Source organism: Theobroma cacao, chromosome 3, assembly GCF_000208745.1.
Source record: "Theobroma cacao cultivar B97-61/B2 chromosome 3, Criollo_cocoa_genome_V2, whole genome shotgun sequence".
In the NCBI taxonomy this organism is placed as follows: domain Eukaryota; kingdom Viridiplantae; phylum Streptophyta; class Magnoliopsida; order Malvales; family Malvaceae; genus Theobroma; species Theobroma cacao.
The window spans coordinates 26,643,005-26,664,071 of record NC_030852.1 but is presented as its reverse complement, the minus strand read 5'-3'; the positions used below and the strand labels follow the sequence as shown (position 1 = coordinate 26,664,071).

Below are 21,067 nucleotides of genomic sequence, written 5' to 3'. Positions count from 1 at the left end.
TTGAGTTGATTGGATACACATATTCTGCTACATGGTTTAATTAGCATTTCAGATTACTTTGCATCTCCATTGCTGGGCTTTACACACTGTTTTCATTCAAATGTGGATTGAAGTTTCAGCTCTTGGGATCCAAGAAAGTAACAAATGTGGGTTGAATAGAAATTCTACAGAATTATAACATAATTACACGAATAATCCCGTAAACTCTGGGACATTCATAGAATGACAAGCTTTCTTTCATCCTACGATGGTATTGTTGAGGTAAAAGTACAAGCCAGCAAGTGCTGCAATTCCAACCACAATCGCAATTGGCAATGCCTTCCTGCAGCAGTTCAAACATGACATCAAAGGATGAGTGGTGGAAATAAAAGACCAACAAGTGGTTTAGGGGTCTTTTTCTTGAAAAGAAAAAATAATCTAAAGTGCAAATCAAAACAAAACAGAGCAAAGCAAACGAGTGGTCTAGGCTTAAAGGTGGGGAGGGAGTGTGGATACCCGATAGCTTCGTCTCTTTTCATTTGTTCTTTTCGTGCCTTCCTAACATCCATGTCATTAGCATTTCTTGCCACGGCAGGCTGATACGGCCTGAATCTCCTCTTAGGAGCACCACAAACTGCAAAATGCGATTCAAGGCAATGGTAAATACATCATTGGATGGTTATATCCAACTGAACTGGAACCTTAACGGGATGATGATATTGAGTACTAAGTATAATTTAGGGGCCAGAATCAAGATAGAGTTGCTTAAGGAGATGGGCATTGCCCTAGCTGAACCACGTAACATGTGGGAAATGAACTAATAAAGGTACATGAGTTTCACAGCAGACCAAATTCTCTTTGTTATATGTAAATATAGAAGAGCAAGAAATCAATTCATTTGTAGGAGTGACGATGATTACCGGGACAAAAATAACTATCCGGCACTTTCTCGAAGGGAGTCCTCTCATTATATATATACCTGCAACAATTATCCCATAAATAAATTCAAGAACCCCATTCAAGTTACAGTAAAAATAGTCTAAGAAACAACAAGCAAAGGAAGAAGAATAGTAAGGTACCCGCAATCACGGCAAATATAGGCTTGCTTGGAGGCCACACGCATGGAAAACCGTGGTGCAGTAGCAGTGGGAAGCTGCTGAGGAGAAGGAAGCAAGAGGTGAAGTGATGGAGAAAAGTATGCTGATTTCAGAGCAAAACGATCAGAGGGTGCCCGCAGGCCGACATTGCCTGTGGGAGCAAGTGGAGAGGCTGGCCTTAAGGATTTTATGGGACCCTGCAGGGCCATTTGCTACACTTACTTTTACTTTCCCTTCGTTAACAGAGGCTTTGTGCAGTGAGGAAGGAACAGAATGGAATGGAAAAGAAGAGTTGAGAAGATAAGAGAGTGGTAGACGCAGGTCAATCCTGTAGTTTGGAAAAATATGTGGATGCGTGGCGTTCATGCTCCCCACTCAAGGTCTTCCCTACCCCCACTTTTTGTGTATTTTGACCTTATCTTGCTTTATGGTATTTGTTCGGACAATTTTTTTGGGTGGCTTGATTTTTCATGCAAAAGAGAAGTCAAATTCCACTTCTGCCCTAGCCTTATGAACATTGAGGTGAAGAAATCAGGACTGAATAAATGCCTGAAATGAGAGTGGATGTCCAAAAGAGTTATTTCCAAGGTAATTTTGAACGTTTGCATTAATAATAAGCGTTTACGTGTATATATATATATAAAGAAAAGCAGATTCGTGACCAAGCGGTCTAAACTACCACAGCTTCCAATGTGCTCAGTACTCTTCGAACAGTACAATAATCCACCTGGTCGGTCTCTGGTTCTTTAAACGAAATCGACGGCTGCTGTTCGCTATACTTAGCTTTTGCTTACTCTTCGCTAACGGCCGCTTTCTTGCTATCCACACAGGCGGTATCCAGTTTCATGCCAGCTTTTCATTCTATATGCAGAGGAGGAGGCCAGGTCACAGGCACAACAAACTCACATTGCAGCTTATGTAAATCATAGTAATAATATTCTCTCTTATGAACCACCTAGAAAAGTATGACATAAATTTTACCCACACAAAGATCTTTATCATCTTTCAATGATGCAGTTAACTGAATGAATTGAAGATTGACCAGTCCTGAATACTGTGAAAACATACAAGGCACGGTCACAACCCTAAAGCTGCAAAAAAGAACACTATATCTAATGCATTCTGGCAGAATTAAGATTTACATTTTTGTATCTGTGGCTCAATTACACCAATAAACCCCAACAATGTTCAGAGGTAGGTCTAATAAGCAGAATGCTACAAGGTTTTAGGAACTTGATGTTACAACTGCTACCAAGGTTTCAGATCACCTACAGGGCCAGCAGTCCAATTCAAGACCTTTTCACCAGGCTTCAAGTACACGCTCTTGTCATGTGGCAACTTACGTGCAAGTCCATTCAAAACTTGATGGAAAGCATCTCCTGGTTGAGCAGGTTGGGGGAATAACATTGCCTGCTTCATTGAAGGGTTGGCAAGCAATCTCTGCTTTCTTAATATTACTTCAGGTGGGATCGATGTGAGTATTGTGTCCAAGTTGGGAACATCCTTCTCATCGACAAAAACTCCAATTTCTTCCCACGGAATTGCATCAGCAAAGGGTAGAACGATGTCATCTGCTATAATAACTGGAATGCATCCAAATATGACTGCTTCAACCAATCTAGGGCTCCAAGGTGCCCAGCCAAGAGGACACAAACAAAATACAGCTCGCTGCATGTCCTCATAATAGGTCGTTGGATGCTCAGTAGAAATGTCAAAGAGTGGATTGTCCTTAAAGTTCTCCCATACTGCTGCTCTAGCACCTCTGCAAAATCATAGACCAAGCTAAACTCAGGTATCTAGGCTCAAATTTGTCTTACAGCAAGCAACCATAAATAACATCACACAGTATTAAGAAAATTTTCATTCAATCATTTTTCATTTGACATATGGCAATTTCTACATGGTCCTACGTATTGCCTTTTTCAGCAACATGAAAGGAGGCCCTCAATTCCAATATCTTCATTTCCATGCCATAACATCTGATCCGATCAACATGTTTTAGCAACCATATTTCATCACAATGACTTTTCTTTTGTTTACATCTCATAAGAAAAATAAAGACCTTTAACATTCAAACACTACCTTATTAACAAGTCAATAGTGAGACATACCTTGCATAGTAACCACCTTCAGGGTCATTTCCAACATCATAAAACAGTCCACGGAAGTAAACAAAAATGGACCTGGGAGTTTTTTCAGGAATCAGGTGTGTTTGCATTTTCTGGGGTGGAGCATATGGTGGAATTGTGATTGAGCCCTCTTTCAGGCAAACATGATTCCGCTGTCCAAAAGTCTGAACCAATGTGGCACGTTGGAGCAAGGGGAGAATTCCTCTTTCAATGGCTTTCTCCTCCTGCAATAACATATGTGAATAAATAATTATCTATTCTGAATCAAAAATAGGGTGAAAATCAATTTCCAGAAGGCAAGACCAAATAACAGTCCCACAAACCCAAAAGACTAAAATCCAGTGGGGCACTAAAAGAAATCACAATAATCAAGCCAATCAGTTGAAAATATGTCAATTAGCATACAAGATAGTGCACGATAATAGAGAAGAATGGAAGGTAAGGAGTAATACTTACTTGATAATGGAAGCATGCTCCAAAGTCATGTGGTACCAGAAAAAAGTGATCAGCCCCTTCTGTCCGGTTCCAATAAGGCCAATTCGAAGAAATAAGCTGAATTGCACTTCTCATCATTCGTGGTGACTTAAATGGCAAAGGGAGGCCATTTGGTGTCAGGTCACATGTAGTGTATACAGGAGTGTAAAACCAATCAGCCTCCTCAGGGTTGAGGGTTCGAACAGGGCTAGATAATAGAAACCTATGCATGTAGATCTCAGCTGCAAACATGTGGTTGAGGCATCTTGGATCCTTCTGCAAAATCTTCTTGTTGTATTTGCTAGGAAGCTCATAAACAAAAACTTTCAACCTTCCAACTGGATCATCTTCCAAGACATCACCAGCACTACCTGCAATCGTGAAACTCCATCAAATTAGAATGCAATGCTTAACAATTCATAGCACGAGAAATTTGATAGTTTAGTAGTAATACTTTTACTATTTGTGATGTAAAAGGAGAATTTTACAACATGTGAAGAATGTCAGAATGGCAATGCTTGAGGAATAGGTGTGAAGCACAAAGTGGAGAAAACAAAAAATGATAAAAAAATACACAGGACATCTTGGTATGCAACTTTTTAAGAGGAATAAGTAGGCCTTGATTTGACAGTTGAGATCTGAAAAAGTATATGCCTTGCATCGTACTTCAAAAAAGTAGGACTCAGCTCCTAAATTGAACTTCCTACACTGTTTTAATGATATATACATGTTGTTGAGATATACATGGCAGAGGTGCCCGAAATAAATGCTACTGACCAAGGATAGGTATTTTTCCTGTTCTTCAACCTCTTTAAGTGCAAACACATCCATAAATTAGCACGGAAGAGAAGTTACAGGTATGTGTAGATTTGAAAAATGTTTTCCACATTCCATCTCCCCTTTTACTCTATATCTGATGAATAAGAATAAGGTCAATAAGTAAGTGTGGAAACCCTTGTAAAAGGGAAAAAAGAACGTTCCCAAACTAAACAGGCCCTATAAGTAGATCATGCTATATTTATAATAGGATCTTCAAACTTTGTACAATGTTGATATAATCCATATGTCCTAGACCAGTTTGCTTAGAAAGAACCCCTTATGCTCCATTTGCTTCATACTTTTGCTATCTGTCCTTTGTATTCTATTTATTTTTTCGTACAAAAAAAAAAAAAAGAACAGAACAAATTGCAAAAGCGTCAACCAAATGGAGCCTTAATAATTTCACTTAAAATGGCCCTAAATGATTGTCAGGAATATAATTTTATTCATCATATTACAGGATGTTTTTATGTAGCTACTTATCACACATATGCAATTATGCATGAGACACCATATTCAGACAAACAAACCTTAAACCTAAGATCATAGCATAACATCAGATATCAGACTATTATAATTTTTATATTTTCTAATTCTTGTACAATTCTTATGCGGCATCTCAACTAAGATTAATATCACTGTAAGGATATGCTATGAGGATTCCAGTTTTTCGAACAATGTTGCCTCTGTATTAGCATTATAGATTAATAGTCCAAACAAAATTTCCTCAATGCCCACATGTATTATAAGGTACTAATAGGTAGTTCTCTCCCCGTTATCATTGGAATTAACTAATTTTTAGACCTCAGGAACTGTATCCACCTTGACAACATTTAAATTTTTATATGAAAATCTACATTATTATGGAAAGAAATGCTCAACTACACTACGTGACTGGTAAACACAAAACATTCTAATGGAGTGAACGAAAAAAAAAAAAAGCCAGAGGAACAAAATTTAAAGTCAGAAACCACCAAGGAAATGTCTAATCCAGCTTAAACTCAGAGCAGATCGGCAAAATTCTTCACTACATTAGTTCTTAATAAGAAAGAAAACCCAACAAAATTATCAAAACTATATTGCTGAATTCAGCTAAATGAACCCTCAGAGAAATATAGTAAAGGATGAATCTTACCTGAAATTCTCTCAGTAGGTTGACTGCGACCCAGATTGAAAGCCTCAATCTTGAAAGCACAAGCGGCAAGAATAAGAATTTCAACAAATACCCATCTCCAAATCTTCATTTTCTCTTCCCAGTATTACTCCTTCAACACTAAACAAAATCTCTCAAATCTAGCAAAGAATACGAGCTCAAAGAAATAACCCAAGACACAGCTGCACACCACCCCCTTCCAAAGAGATATAAAACAGAAATAAAGAGCAAAAAAAAAAAACAAAGGAAAATAAACAGTTGTGATGTCACAAGAACAAGTAGTTAAGAGAAAGGGAGATTTCTTAAGATTTCCAGACTTTCACGGGTATGAAAGAAATGGGTTTCTCTTTTCCCTTCTATTGTTAGTTAGACAAAGAGAGTGCAAGAGCTTTTGATAGAGAAGGACAAGCAAATTTTTGCTCCAATAATGTTTTTTTTTTTAAATACCAATGTGGGTATTTGACACAAATGATACAAAATGGAAAACGGCTGGGTTTAAGTAATTTATTTATCTTTTCGTTTAATTTGTGTTTTTATATGATTTGATTTGATGAGAAGTCCATCTCATAGGTACCAGAATCCAACCATTGTCATCAACCTTCGACCTGCCTTCCCTTTTTCTTATATTTTTTTCTTAATTATTTAATCAATTTCTTTAATATTTAAAACAAATACAACGTGGCGCTGCCGACACCCAACGATTCTACTTTGATATTTTCTCAGTATTTTCTTTTTTCTTTTCCCCCTGGTTTTAGCTGAAAATGAAGAGGAAATTCGAAGTAATGAGAGTCGGTAGACCCTGTTTCATGGGAAAGGAATGATGATTACTTTGTTTATAGTAAGAAGGAATTGAAGGGTTAAAGTTTAGCATTAAAGGTGATTTATTTATGCTATGCCAGTTAAGTTTATGTTCTTAGCAAAAACAAAAAAAAAAACCAAATAAAAGTATTTACAAGGTATTAATGACTCCAGCTAGATTCTACAGCTCAAGAATTAACCATACTGGAGATCAAGTACAAGTAACTATTTTAGGCTCTTTTTTTTTACATATTTTAATTTACTTTTATTTTTATATAAATGGGTCAATAGGTCGCATTTGATTTGAATTTGTGGCTGGTTTTAATTTAGGTTTGCGGTTTGAAAAGTTTGTTTTTGTCATGATCATGAGTTGGGACTTTAAAAAATAAAATAAAAATTTTGTAGAATTTGTTATATTTTATGTTAATAATTTAATATCACATTAATTACTCTTCAGTTATGTTTAAATCATTTAAAAATACAATGGTGCTATTATTTATTATGTATCCAAAACATTTTTTTTTGCTTTTAAAAGTAAAAAATAAGTATTTTAAGTAAGAATTAAATCAAGTCTAAAGAGTTGAGTATGAGAAATTCAAATGGTATTTAGTAAATGTATTGGATTCTTATGCATGGCTAGCAACCTGACAGAAACAAGAGCCAAGGACTTGCTTTTAAAATTGCAAAGACTTATAATGAATGAGTGAAGGCCGTCATGCACCACCACTTGTCTTGTTTTTGTCAGAACTTGAAAGCTTCTAATCTCTCAAGCATGCATGGCAATTCCTCAACACCTAACATTTAACCTATGATGCACCCAATCCTGACAATCTCGTGAATAACAAAACTTGTATGGGTAGCGGGAGTTAAGGTTAAATGTAGTCTAGAGATTGCCTGGATTGTGGAAATAATTCAAGAAAATGGTCTGTAACTTTGATGCTGATATTGCAAAAACAACCAAGGGCCACTGATGTAGCACATCACCCACTGGGAATATGTGTTTCAACATACTCGCCAATTCGTGCTTAGAGTAGGGGGCATTTCTCTCAGACTTCGTCATCCATCTAGCGAGCTCCTTCCGTTGATTATTGTTGAATGGTTGGGGAGTGACTAGATCCAGGAGCCGCTCAATAACTTCAAGAGTCTAAAATTAAATATTTAATTAATTTTTGTTTATATTAAGAAACTAAGGTTTTTTTTATTGAAATCATTAGAGAGCATTAAATACGTATTATTATTAATTAATTTAGAATAAGAGAAATAATTGATAATTAATATCATTGTGAAAATTAAAAAGTGATAAAAATTTAAATTTATTAAGTACATAATTAAAGAATTGAAAGAATATATTATTTTATTAATTATTTAATTTTTATATATTTTTAATAAAAAATAACTTAAATAGTTAAAAATTAAAAAATATGAAAAATAAGAAAAAATAAATATTTATTAAATATGAGATGATAATTAAATATTTTATTAATTATTTTAATTTTTATATTTTTTTAATATAAATTAATTTTATTATTATAAAATTATAAGACGTCAAGAGACTGAGACGGTAAGTGCCCATTATGCAGTGATGGTTTTTGTTCACCTCATCACCTGCTCTTTTGTACATTGACTTGCTCAAGGTATAAAGATATAGCATTTAAAAAAAAAAAAATGAGGCCTATTAAAAATTGGGCCTAAAGCAAGGGCTTAGCTTGCCTTAGCCTACAGCCTGCCCTGACCAGATCAGTTGCGCGGTAAGCAAAGAGGGTTATGAATGATACAAAAATTGCAGCTGAAGAAGAGTGTTTCTATAATTGTTTGTGGGCAGTAAGCAAAGAGGGTCAGCCTGCTTTGTCTTATGTTTGCTCCTTGGAACTCATAGCCCTTTGTATGTATTTATTGACAGAGAATTTAAATCTTATTTTTTAAATAAAAAAATTATGTACTAAATAATAAATTAAATATTTAAATACGTCAATTTTATTTTTATTTCGCTAATTTTTCATGCGTACCAAATTCATTGTTGTAATTCATAGGGCCAAGCCCCTAAGGGCCCTGAACTTTATTTATCCCTCACGATAGGCCCATTCCTTTTTTGTACTTTTCAGGCCCCTTGTCGAGATTGAGTTGTTAACTCAAGTCCCAAAACATGACTCTTTCATTATTTCCTACTCAATTTGGCTCTAATTAATTGGATCATTTGGGAGTTTTGAGTTCGAATTTGATGGGACATTATTACATGTATGACGGATACAAGCTGCCCCCCACTTTATTCAATCAGATTATGTATGTTGCAAGTGGATAATTAATCGATTAAAAGAAAATTCAGAAAATGTAATGGTTACTTAATATAATGGAATGATATTTAAGTAGAAAACGTATACATGTATGTTGCATTAATTAGAGAAAAGGATTGATACCTAAACGGCAAGTAATTCATCAGTAGCCAGTAATTTCGGTCCTTATAAAGACTGAATTGTGCTACCTGTAAAGTGCGACTATTAAATGCTAAATAGATTTTACAATGAGAGATAGTTTTCCTATTTCATTAGATTCAACTAACTCATTTTAATTCGTTTTTGACATAATGTTACAAAATTTCTTAAATTATTTTTAAAATTTTAAATAAAATTTTTTATTTTTTTTATTATGATTAATCAATAACATATATTTTTCTGTTAGATCAAATAAACACTTATAACTAATAATTGATTAATTATCATTAGTTAAATTGTGATTTGTTATTTTATATTTACATAACGTTGATTGAATACTGACGTGAAGAGTGAAATATATCATATGATAGCATACCACGTCATCATCAATTGTAACATGTCAGTATGTCTAACGTCACATGACATATAATAATAAATGATATTTTAATTACGTATAATTAGTCAATTATTAATTATAAAAATTTATTAAACTCAAAATAAAAAAAATAAAAATTTGATTGAACATAATAAAAAAATAAAAATTTATTTAAATATTTCTGAATAATTCAATACTTTTTTAAGTATTATGTTCTTATTTTTTTCCATTTAGTTCTAATATTTGGTTTGAGAACATTTAATTATTGAGATTATCTAACTTCTCTTAAAACTTGTACAAGTGCATGCTAATGGTGGTTTCTAACTCTGGACTTCAAATCCAAGATATGAATTTAAAAAATATCTTAATATTTTCATATATACAGTGTACCATAAGTTTAAGTTGTATGCCACATCTTAATTTATTGAATATACAATTGAAATGGTTGAAGAATTTATTAGTATTTATGTGCATTTCTCGCTCTACCAAATACTTAACTTTTTAATTACCACTAATTTTCTAAACTATGAGCATATAATTCCTAGTTAACTTGAATTTATCTCCACCAGAATAAGACAGTATTCAATCCAAAAGAAAAATTCCCAAAACAAAGACAGTAATTACTAATGTACTGAGAAGTCGATAGTACAAAAAAGTTATGCATGTTGCATTGAATACAGAAAATGACCTACACCTACCCAACATGTGATTCAATTATCACAGCGATAATTACAATCACAAAAAAAAAAAATTTATGAATGAGTAATTAATATGATGAACAACCGAAGCTGTACGATTAAACTGTGGAAAGAAACTATACTGGTTAGTGCTTTAATTTGTTATTTTACTTCCCTTTGAACTAATTTTCCTGGTTAACTTAGATGTGACTAGTTGGGAAAATGTTAAGTAGATGACACATGAAAAGCTCATGACTACATACATATCCTAATTAAGTATATGGAATCAGCTAATTAGTTTACCAGAATTTGGGAACTGAATTCTCTTGTTAGCTAACATTATTTAATTGATGTTAGAGATTCATTGTTATCAAACATATATAATCCCTTCGCTTTCCTTGGTACCCAAGTCAGCGGCTGAGGCTGCATCATCCATGGTAGGTTACAAATGTGCTGCGTTTTTCATGGCCAAGATCTGGGGTTCGTTGTAGTTGACCAGGATCTCGATGCATGAGCAACGCGATCCTATTCATATTAGGATGGATTTGACCTGGACGTGATCCTGGCTGGAACCCTTACTCCGTCAGTCCCTGCTTCCCAAGCAAGCGTGAATGGCATGTTATAACTAATTAAATTTCTATTCAGATGAGCTGGATAATAGGCTTATACAATTCCATGTTGTGCGGAGAGTGGAGAGGCGGGTAAGGGTATGGTCAAAATGGCTGACAATCGGCAAAGAAAAGTTTGTAAGTAACCAAACCATTTATGCCGGCGACAAATGAAAGCAACTATGAAGTCTTTAACCATTTCTGACAGACCCAACTGGTCAAGTACGGTGCAGAGAAATATCTGTGGAATGAAGCCATTTTTATATAGTATTAAATTATGTTGAGTTTAAAATCTTTCGTTAACCGTGATAGAAAACTGTAAATATAAGATAATAAAAAGAAGGTTTCCATATAACTTTGTTAAATTTTTTTATTTTAAGATTTAATTTATTAAAATGTTACATATTAAATTTTATCTATTTTAAAAAATCATTGATAAAAATTAATAAAAACAATTAAGAAGACTAACAGTTATCAAGTGAAGATAATCTTTAATAAATATGAATTTCAATCTCTTAATATTATTAATGATAATTTAATAATTTTTGTCCATTGATATAATAAAAATATTGGATTAATTTAAAACTTTACCTTAATCCATGACGAGCACGAATAAATTATTAAATCTAAAGGCTGATTTTGTTAAAATATTAATAGTTCATAAAATTATATATATTAATATATTAAGTTATGCGAGTAAATAAAAAATTGATAAACGAAAAAAAAAACTCAAAGTCTTCAATGAGGTCTAGGATTCACCGTTGTCTGGCCAAGCTACCTAACAACGACGCTTTCAATGTGTAGTTCAACTTCCCGGACTGTCTAAGCGGCGAACTGAATTCAACGGCAACAGCTTTAGCTTTGAATTTTGCTTTTAATGTTAGAGACGTGACCGATAAGGACTAGATTCTGTTCTGAAAAGATTAATCTTTGGGTGGAAAAGTATAGCCTCCTCCCGCATGGTTTATATACATACACTGAGGAAGGGAACCGAGAATCATGATGATGATGATGAGTTCTGATAGCATGGACTGCTCCACGGAAACAGAAGAAGAGAGCTTTAAAAGCAATGGGATAGAGAAGACCAAAATAAGTCTTATGAGAACTTTGGTCGAAACACAAGATCCCTCTTCCAAGGTTTGCTTGCTTCTCTAATTTCTGGCTTTCTTTTCCCTTCTGTTTTGTTGTATTTCTTGCAGCTATCCTATCCATCTGCAGAACAGAGGGTTTGCTCCTTTTTTGATTGTTAGTCATTCTTGTTTCTTTCTCTCTCTTTTTTAGTTTTGGCGATTTTCCTTCGTTGTAAGATTCTAAAAGAGATAATGAAACACATGGTACCTGGTAAAGAGACAAAGTTTCCTTCGTATACAGTCTACAAAATCATGATGTCTTCACGTTTGTTTGCCATGTTCTAACCCGGAATGAAGTTAAAGCCTTAATTAACCAATGGAGGAAACTTTTCTCTAAGATATATTAATTTCTTCCTTCATGTTTCCGGATAACAAGAAGGAAACTCTTACGCCACAGCCTAGATTTCACCATCAACAACTCTCCATTCTCCATAAACATGCCAGTTAAAAGACGTCAAGAATCTCCTGATCAGTCCTTTACCACCAAATCTAGGTGTCTCCGGATAACTTCATTAAGTTTTTCATTTATCTGGATTTTCATTTTATCATGTAATTGAAGTATTCATGTAGTGTTTTCCATGTAAAAGGATGAAATGGATAATCATTACCAGCAACATACCTCAGATCCTAAGCCTGGGGTCAGGAGGTGCCTGCCTGCCCTTCATTTCTTGTACATGTGAATCTCAACCTACCCTTCTCTTACAATACATGGGCAAGAAATTCTGTACAATTCCTTGACAATACGTGTTGCCTTTAATATCTTCTTCTAGCATCAAAATTATTGCTTAACTTTATCAATTGTTACAAAGTTGAGCAGAAAGTGGAAATCCACGACGTACGAACACTCAGAAGTACTAAAATAACCAACATGGAAAAATGTATAGTCTATCAAGTCCTTTGCCTGAAGTCACCGAGCTTTTGCTTGTGTTCTATTTCATTGCCACTGGACTGCTGATGGTTTGAGAAGATGGCGCTGAATTTCAATTTGCAGGAAGTAGATGATTTGACATTCAGAAGATTTCTGCGAGCTCGTGATTTAGATGTAGAGAAAGCATCTGCCATGTTCCTTAAGTACCTGAAGTGGAGACGGAGCTTTGTTCCGAACGGTTCCATATCTCCATCAGAAGTTGCACAAGAAATTGAACAGAACAAGATGTTTCTGCAAGGATCAGACAAGAAAGGACGACTCATAGCAGTTGTTCTTGCTGCAAGACATTTTCAACATAAAGGGGGTGTGGAAGAATTCAAGCGTACGTCACTTTTCCAACTCCAAAACATTTATCAAAGTCTGGCTGCTAATAATTTTGATCTGATTTTGCCCCGACATGTTTATTTATTTTAATCTGCTACTTCAATATACAGGTTTTATAGTCTACGCTTTTGACAAAATATTTGCTAGGTAATCTCTTATCCATGTTTATTGATCAGCCCATCAATTGTTCTTGAGGATACATTTGTATCACTCGTACGCACAGGCAGAGGTGCCTAGCACAATATAGAATCACGTGCTCATGATCAGTAATCAGACTGAAGCAGCATAGAATTTTGGGATTATGGCACCTATCTATAGGCTGTATTTGAATATCTGATGCAATCTTGCTGTGCCAGGATGCCTCCAGGACAAGAGAAATTCGTTGTTATTGGAGATCTTGAAGGTTGGGGATATGCAAACAGCGACATCCGTGCATACCTTGCAGCTCTATCTCTCGTGCAGGTTCAGCACTTTAATTAAATATATAAGAAACTGCCCAGTACCAATACATCGTTTTCCATTTTTATCTTCTTCCCTGCTCAAATGATCAGGGGAAAAAGATATGTCATTAGCCGTAAGATTATACGTAACATAATTTCTTCCCTGAAACTGGCAGGAGTACTACCCTGAAAGACTAGAAAAGCTCTTCATAGTTCATGCACCGTACATATTCATGACAGCTTGGAAGATTGTTTACCCTTTTATCGACAACAAAACCCGGAAGAAGGTAAAGTTCTGAATTCTTGACAACAAATTGAAGCTAAATTAGCTATCACATTACCGTAGACTGACATAAAAAGTTTGTGTGCATCTTCACAGATCGTATTCGTTGGGAACAAGACACTCAAATCAACTCTGCTTGAAGAGATAGACGAGAGCCAGCTCCCAGAAACATATGGTGGCAAACTGCCATTGGTTCCAATTCATGACTGCTAAATACTATATATGAACTTAGTTCACTCTTTAGACTAAAAGAGTCTGCTAAAAGACTTTAATGGGATGCATCCATCTGTTCACTGAAATTATATATCTTCATTTATTTCATGACGTCCATTAAAAGAGTAACTTGGGATTGAGAGCAGTGTTTGGAAGCTCAATAAGCAACTGGAGAGACGCAGAGAGTACGTATGCAGGAAAGGTTTAGCCATTATCAACGGGCAGTAGGATAAGTTGGTTTTCAATAAGACAGTAAATCCCAACAAGATCTGCAAAACTTATAAAGAGAAATATTGGCAGCAAAAAATAGTTTAGTGGAAACCCACTATTGTGGTGAAACATAACTGAGGCTTCCAGTTCTCTCACCAGCGTGCAAGAGTGAATATATGCAAATTATTGTTTTGTGATTCTATCTCATTCTTGTTGTCTATAATCGGTTGGATATGAACCTTATAATTTCCATTCATTCTTTGCTACCTTCTGCAGAATTTAACCTGTTCTAGGCTTCTAGCAGGTATTCTTCTTCCTACTTTGGATGAATCAAAATTTCAATCATCCAACAACAGGAAAAAGAAATGAATCCAATATGATCAAAATATTTAGTCTAAAGGTAATTGAATTTAACATGATAGTAAGCTAAGGTGGATTAGTCCATGACTGCTAAAAAAAAGCATACTCAAAAGTAAGTTAAAGAAAAACGAGGCACCAGGTTCAGGTGATGGCAGCTCAATCAACAAGTTTATAGTTCAGGTATATGCCTAATGTCCAAAAATGACCCAGAACCAGAAGCCAAGTGATGAACAAAACTCTTTATAAGTTTAGAAAAGGAATTCGCAGGGTGCAAATGCAGAACTCTGACTTTGAGGATGCTGCCCAGCAAATATTGTCAAAGCATTTTCATTATTGCCACGCAAATCAGCAGCCAAAGGAGCACTTGGTTTAGAAATGTAATTCAAGCATTTGGGCAATCCTTTTCAAGTTCCTGACTGCAGGTTATCTGCAAGGTCACAAACGGGAGCCAAATGCAGCATGCTGAACCTCAAGGAAGAGAGAGAAAATCCTTGAAGAGAAACATGCTCAGCATGATCATAAGGATTAGGGCAGCTTATGAGCAACAAACTGACCTCATACCAACATTTTGAGATAAGGTGAAGACATGCCTGGTTGCCACAGGCACCAAAGGAAACTATTCACAGGCATTGGGACCACAAGCATGATGTCCATCCTTGAAGTAGGATGATTCACATTCAACACAGTTGCTGTGTGACCCCAAAATCACACCCAGATATGGCTTGGAGATCTGTATTGAAACACAAAATCTTAAAGACATTTAATCTACAATTATTTATACACCAAACCAAATAAACTAACCAATAATGACAAGTCAGACAAACACAAGAGACTGAGATGTATGGCAGTTATAAAAAATGTAACATGGACAGCTACATAAAAGATTGTGCAGATGTTAGATACACCAATATAGCTATAACTAAACTGAAGCCAAGACACCAAATTATCTTCCATCAAAACAGTAAAGGACGATAGGTACTGACATTGAGATTATAAAAGACTCAATTTTCAATTTCACATTTTATTAAGACATGAAAGGGAGTGAAGTGAGCGCTGTTTGTCTCATTGTTAATGATTTAGTCAGAAATTAGCACATAGTTAATAGTAGAACAATGACAATGGCAAGCTTTCATTAAACAGAAATTAATCACCTATCATTATACAAGTTTCTAAATATTGTCCATGACAAACTATGAATATTAAACTTTAATGAGTTAGTTAATAAGGTACAATGGCACCAAAGAAAAACCAAGAACCGTAATGCTACTGAAAAAAGATTGTATTGAGGGTTATTTATTTCCAAGTAAAATGATGTGGAATTCACCTGAGTCTAACAGCATTTCCATCTGCTCCAACAAATCAGTTTAGCAGTAGAGATCATCCCTCAAGAGCGCTGAAGTATCTAACTAAACAAATTTTACTGCACAGTTAATCAAATAATTGCTGTACTGAAGTTAAACAAATGTCATCCTATAGCCAAGAATATCTTATCAGCCATCAATGATATATAGCAATGATAGAAACACAAAAACCTTCCAAAAATTTCAGCTGATTCCATAAAGGGTCCAAATTGCTTAAGTATAAGCTGACAAGCATGGTACCAGATATCAATTAAGTTGGATCCTCTTCCAAGCAATACGACAATACTAATTCATGCGTTACAAAAGATTGGCTTCATAAGGATACTTGTTTTTTTCCCCATTTTCTTTAGGCAATGGAGGAAGGCAAATGATAGGATACTGCTTGAACAGTAACAAATGAAGAATGCCGCATTAAGTACAAATAATTACCACCAATACTTTGAGATACACCTACCAAAAATGTAAGAATAACTATTCTTCCCAGAAGAACCCTCAATCCTGGCCAACCAGCTCCCCAGTGTTTATGGGCACCAGGGGATATACTAATAATGCTACCTTGGTTTATGAAATGCCTTAAACAATAAAAATAAAACTTGAAAGAGCAAAAAGACAAGCTACCAATAGTCTGCACAAGAACATAAACCACCTTCAAACCGATGAAAACGAATTCGATCCCTAACAATAATCACCCTGATTAATAGTTTTGAAACCATTTTTATCCAATTGTGGCAATCATGACAGATCCGGAGGTTTTTTGAGATCATAATTTCTGTTCCAGGACTAGTTTTTAGGATTCCATACGCCAGTGCCAACTTCTCACTGTGATGATTCAAATTTCCTTCCTTTTCCTCTTCAGAGATATCCATTAAAACCAACTCCGTTTCAGGAAGAAACCCTTTCAACTTTGTCCGTTGTATCAGCCCTTCCAACACTTTGTATAATCCCTCTGTTTCAGGGTGAGATCTATCACCTGCCTTAAAACGGTGAATGATTCCTCCCAACTCAATCCAACTCCTACCCCTAATTTTACGAATTCCTTTTTTTTTCATCATTTCTCTGAGTCCTTCAGCACTCTCCCATTTCTTCACAGAGCAGTAGATATTTGACAGCAAGACATAATCACCACTCTCAAGACGTGATATATTAGCAATGGCAACTTCACCCAGTTCTGGCTTTCTATAAGTTCGACAAGCACTTAAAAGTGCCCTCCAAATAACAATATCTGGCTCCATAGGCATTGCTTTAATAATGGCATAAGCCTCTTCTAGCTGGCCAGCTCGACCATAGAGGTCAACCATTGCCCCATAATGCTCAATTTGTGGCTGAATTGAATAATGGCCACTCATTAAATCAAAGTATTTCTGACCCTCTTCAACCAAACCAGAGTGGCTGCACGCAGTTAAGAGTACAATAAAAGTTATTGAATCAGGTAAAATATTTTCCACCCTCATCTTTGAGAAAACAGCAATTGCCTCAAAAGCAAGCCCATGAATTGCTAACCCATTAATCATTGCATTCCAGATAGACACATCATTGTGCTCTGCGCTATTAAAAACTTCCTTTGCAGTGTGAATTCTACCACACTTTGAGTACATGTCTATTAGAGCTGCATTCAGTATGGCATTTAGTTCAATTTCTTTCTCAGTTATCAAACTATGCACCCATAAGGCATGATTAAGAGCTCCAAGTCGTGCACACCCTGTGATAACTGATGCAAATGTAAACTTATCTGGTTTTACATTTGAGCCAAGCATCTCACGAAAGAAGGTCAAAGCCTCCTCAAAGCGTGCATTTCTAACATATCCTCCAATCATTATGTTCCATGTCACCAAATCTCGAACGGGCATTTTATGAAACACCTTCTTTGCAGAACCATATTCTCCAAGTTTCATTAGATGTTCAATAACTAAGTTCAGAATGACCAAATTACAATCCGATCGAAAAACTTGATCAATAAGTTGATGAGCTAGAACGAGCCAACCACATTGCAAGTAAGTCGATATCAAAGTAGTTACAAGAGATGGATAAGTTCCATACCCGAGTTTAAAGATTATTGCGTGGATTGCACTTGCAGTCTTATAATCTGAGGAGAGCTTGCAGGCTTCAAGAATCTCACATACTGTACGATGATCTATAAAAATATAAAAAGTGCCGCACTAATCAAGTTGAGGCTAAGACGGGTTCATAGAAGATGGTATTTTAAACGTTAAGACATTAAACCAAACCACCCCCGAAATTCTCCAATGATTTCAGATACAAAACCATAACAATTGGTAAAGCGTACACGGCATCATAGAATTGAGTTCAATTAATGAACATATTTTATTGCTTCAATTACCATTTTATGTATTTTAACTTGTTGGATTCCTCTAACTGCTACTACTAGTAAAAAGAAAGATATGAATTGAAAGAAATAAGAATAAACGGAAAACAGGCACCTCTAGAATGGTGGAGGAAATCAGGAGAGAAAGAGAGTGAAGTGTGAGAATGGGTACATCTGATTGCCGCGGAGGTCTGTTGAATCAGCTTCTTCACTCCATTTCTCTGCATATCTTTATTCTACCTTTCTGTTTCTGCCTCTTTTCCCTTCCGTTGGACTGAGCCAGCCTTTGAGGGAAAACAACATTGCCAATTGAAATGGGGTGTTGCCAACACGTAAGTGGGACTGGGCTGGCCTTCTTTTCCAGTAAGGTTGAATGAACCCATACCCATGGGCTCGTTCTGGTTTCCTAGGATTTCTATTTTCAAGACCCAAAAGTCCAAACTCGCTTTCTAAGCTTGACTTTAATACTTGTGATATATGGTAACTGCCCTCTTATTTTTTTTATATATAAAAAACATTGTATATCAATATTATAAGAAATTTGAATTTATAATATGAAATGAACATAAAAAATTAAAAAATTAAATGTATTATATGGAGGATCTGTTCCAAAACAGTAGCACAGTTTCAGGTTGTAGCCAGCACAGCAGGGTAGGAAGAGGACCCAAAACTGAATCAAGGGCATAACAGAAAAAAAACAAAACAACAAGATGTTGGTATTGAGGAGAGAGAGAGAGGAAGGGGGGGGGGGAAGGAAGAAAGAAAGAAAGAAAAGACAAAGAAAGTTGTAAAAGGAAGAGTACTGTTGCTGGGTGTAAGCCCATCAGCCTTCTCTGATGAAGCAAACGCCACTGACTCAGTCATGAGGCGAATTGTTAGCATCCAGCAGAGGCATGACGTGTCGTCTTTCCATTGGTCAAACTGAAAGTGACCATCCGGTTGACCAAAGTTTTTGTCCTTTAATCTTTAATAATTCTGAAAAGAAGATAAAGATCTCTCATAGGTGTAGGAGGTTTCTTCACTTTCTTCCCATGTTTTTTCCTTAATCCCCAAACAGTAGACTTTTGAACCTAGAAATACATACCACCAATGACATCTGCACATGTGTTCAGTGTTTCGTGTCATGGACCAATCATGTTGGTCTTGATGGTGGGAGCAGACAGGAAGAAGAGCATTAGATCATGGCTTTGAGAAGTGATGTTGTCTTCGAAAGTACAAATGAAAACAGTCTTTATCAGAGAGCTTCGGCAACCGGGTTCAGCTGAAACACCTGACCATTTCTGTACTTCTCTGAAGTTTTGCATTGCCAATGAATAGTGTATTAATTAATAAAATAATGGTCTTTTTTTAAAAAAAAAAAATTTAACTAGAAAGTTAATTTAGCTATTTTCTTTGAAATTACGATGCTAGCCTTTCCAGAACTTGTCTTAATTGAAAGGCTTCAGGCTCAGATTGGCAGTCGCAGAAAAGCCTTTTCAGAGGGCTCCATTGTTCCCCTACAACGACAACTTTTCCTTGCCTTGGGTGGCATTCGGGGAGCGAAACCCTATCTGCCCTCTCTTTAAATTCCTGCCCCTGCATTTAGTTAATGCACAAGTGTCCTTCTTTTTTCATCTTTTTCCTTCCAGGCCAACGTAGATAATGTACTTGCCTATTCACAATATATTTTTGCTCTCTGGTTATAACAAAAATAAGTAATTAACTTTTCAAACACAATGAATTCATTCAATCAAACTCAATTATTTTTTTCTTTTGTAATTTTTTACTTTGAATTCAATCAAGCTTGTGAGGAGAAGCTTCAAGTGTTTGAAATATTCACTCATAAGGTTCAAATTCTAAACTCCATGTAAATCAAATTTATCACTCATATTTTAATGGACATAATTTTGTTTTTATATTTTTTTATTTAATTCAAAATTAGCTAAAATTTAACGATAAAAAAGTATTTTATAAGAAAATAAAGGAATGTTTTATAAGAAAATAAAGTATTTTACAAACACTCAAACATTTGGTTTAGTAATTGATGTATGATTTACTTATTTAAAAAATATGATTTAAATCCTTTTTCCATCAAGTCCAAAAAAAAAGAAATATTGTACAAAAATTAATGATAAATTATAAAATACAATAGTAAAATCACACTCATTCAAAAATTAATGATAAATTTGATTTATCACCCTCAAATGATAAATTTAGATCTTATCCCAAATATTCACTCAATTAAAGTTGACTATTTTTACATGCATCCAATAGGTGGCACTAGGTACAAATTAATAATATTAGTTATATTAATAATATTTACATTATCCTATATTGCATATATTTCATTGAGTGTGCTTGCATCTATGGCCTTTTGCAGTAAAGGACAGATAAAAGTTATATAAATATATGTGGATTCAATCTATGTTCACATCTATTCCTTTTTTATGTTTTGGGAGAAGTAAGATTGCATCTAGTCAGCCATATTCAATAGTGTAAAGTGTGTAAATAAATAAATCACTCAATTAAATTTTAATTTATGTAATTATTAAATAATTTAAATTTGAAAATTCAAACTCAATAAGAATAAGTACAATGACTATGTGATGTAAACAAAAGACATTATACAAGTATCAAATAAATTAGGGTAAAATACTTGTATCTCCTAAATTTTAATTAAAGTTTTAAACAGGTTCATTAATTTTCGAAATGGATACTTTGTCTCAAAAAAATATCTTCCACTAGTTACACAGGTTCAACTGTTAATCAATTGTTAGTGTTTTCGTTAGTTTGATGACATAATAATATTAAAAAAATAATTTTATTATTTATTAATTTTAAAAATTATTATTATATAAATTTATCAAATTTTTATTAATTTAAAAAAATTGTCTTGATCTAGCTCCTCAGGGAGCACCGATGCTCCACTTGGGGAGCTCGACCGGAGCTCCCCTCCCTGGGGAGTGTTGGGTGGTCA

The 21,067-nt window shown here is 34.9% G+C and overlaps 4 protein-coding genes across 7 annotated transcripts; 1 reads left to right on the top strand and 3 right to left on the bottom strand.

Annotated features, from left to right (window-relative positions):
* On the bottom strand, nt 70–1,498 carry LOC18605218. Its single transcript, XM_018117854.1, has 4 exons — nt 1,059–1,498; nt 900–958; nt 496–613; nt 70–322 (listed from the first exon to the last, which is right to left on the bottom strand). Exons 1-4 carry the CDS (start codon nt 1,283–1,285, stop codon nt 238–240), a joined length of 489 nt encoding a protein of 162 aa, XP_017973343.1. The 5' UTR covers nt 1,286–1,498; the 3' UTR covers nt 70–237.
* LOC18605217 (probable beta-1,4-xylosyltransferase IRX10L) lies at nt 2,021–6,148 on the bottom strand. The gene is made up of 4 exons (XM_018117853.1): nt 5,634–6,148; nt 3,662–4,050; nt 3,188–3,429; nt 2,021–2,838 (listed from the first exon to the last, which is right to left on the bottom strand). Exons 1-4 carry the CDS (start codon nt 5,740–5,742, stop codon nt 2,325–2,327), a joined length of 1,254 nt encoding a protein of 417 aa, XP_017973342.1. The 5' UTR covers nt 5,743–6,148; the 3' UTR covers nt 2,021–2,324.
* LOC18605215 (random slug protein 5) lies at nt 11,238–14,323 on the top strand. 2 transcript variants are annotated; one of them, XM_007038102.2, is made up of 6 exons: nt 11,238–11,676; nt 12,661–12,919; nt 13,032–13,068; nt 13,278–13,383; nt 13,538–13,648; nt 13,741–14,323. In XM_007038102.2, exons 1-6 carry the CDS (start codon nt 11,539–11,541, stop codon nt 13,855–13,857), a joined length of 768 nt encoding a protein of 255 aa, XP_007038164.2. In that variant the 5' UTR covers nt 11,238–11,538; the 3' UTR covers nt 13,858–14,323. The 2 variants fall into 2 exon arrangements, with proteins under 2 accessions (XP_007038164.2, XP_007038166.2); XM_007038104.2 differs by lacking the exon at nt 13,032–13,068 and having other exon boundaries at nt 13,289–13,383.
* Nucleotides 14,445–18,368, bottom strand: LOC18605214 (pentatricopeptide repeat-containing protein At5g50990). Of its 3 annotated transcripts, XM_018118060.1 has the most exons (4): nt 18,227–18,368; nt 15,752–17,919; nt 14,982–15,157; nt 14,445–14,854 (listed from the first exon to the last, which is right to left on the bottom strand). In XM_018118060.1, the coding sequence occupies exons 1-2, from the start codon at nt 18,336–18,338 to the stop codon at nt 16,403–16,405; spliced, it is 1,629 nt and encodes a 542-aa protein (XP_017973549.1). In that variant the 5' UTR covers nt 18,339–18,368; the 3' UTR covers nt 14,445–14,854; nt 14,982–15,157; nt 15,752–16,402. The 3 variants fall into 3 exon arrangements, with proteins under 3 accessions (XP_017973549.1, XP_017973548.1, XP_017973551.1); XM_018118059.1 differs by having other exon boundaries at nt 14,445–15,157; XM_018118062.1 differs by having other exon boundaries at nt 14,445–15,157; nt 18,284–18,368.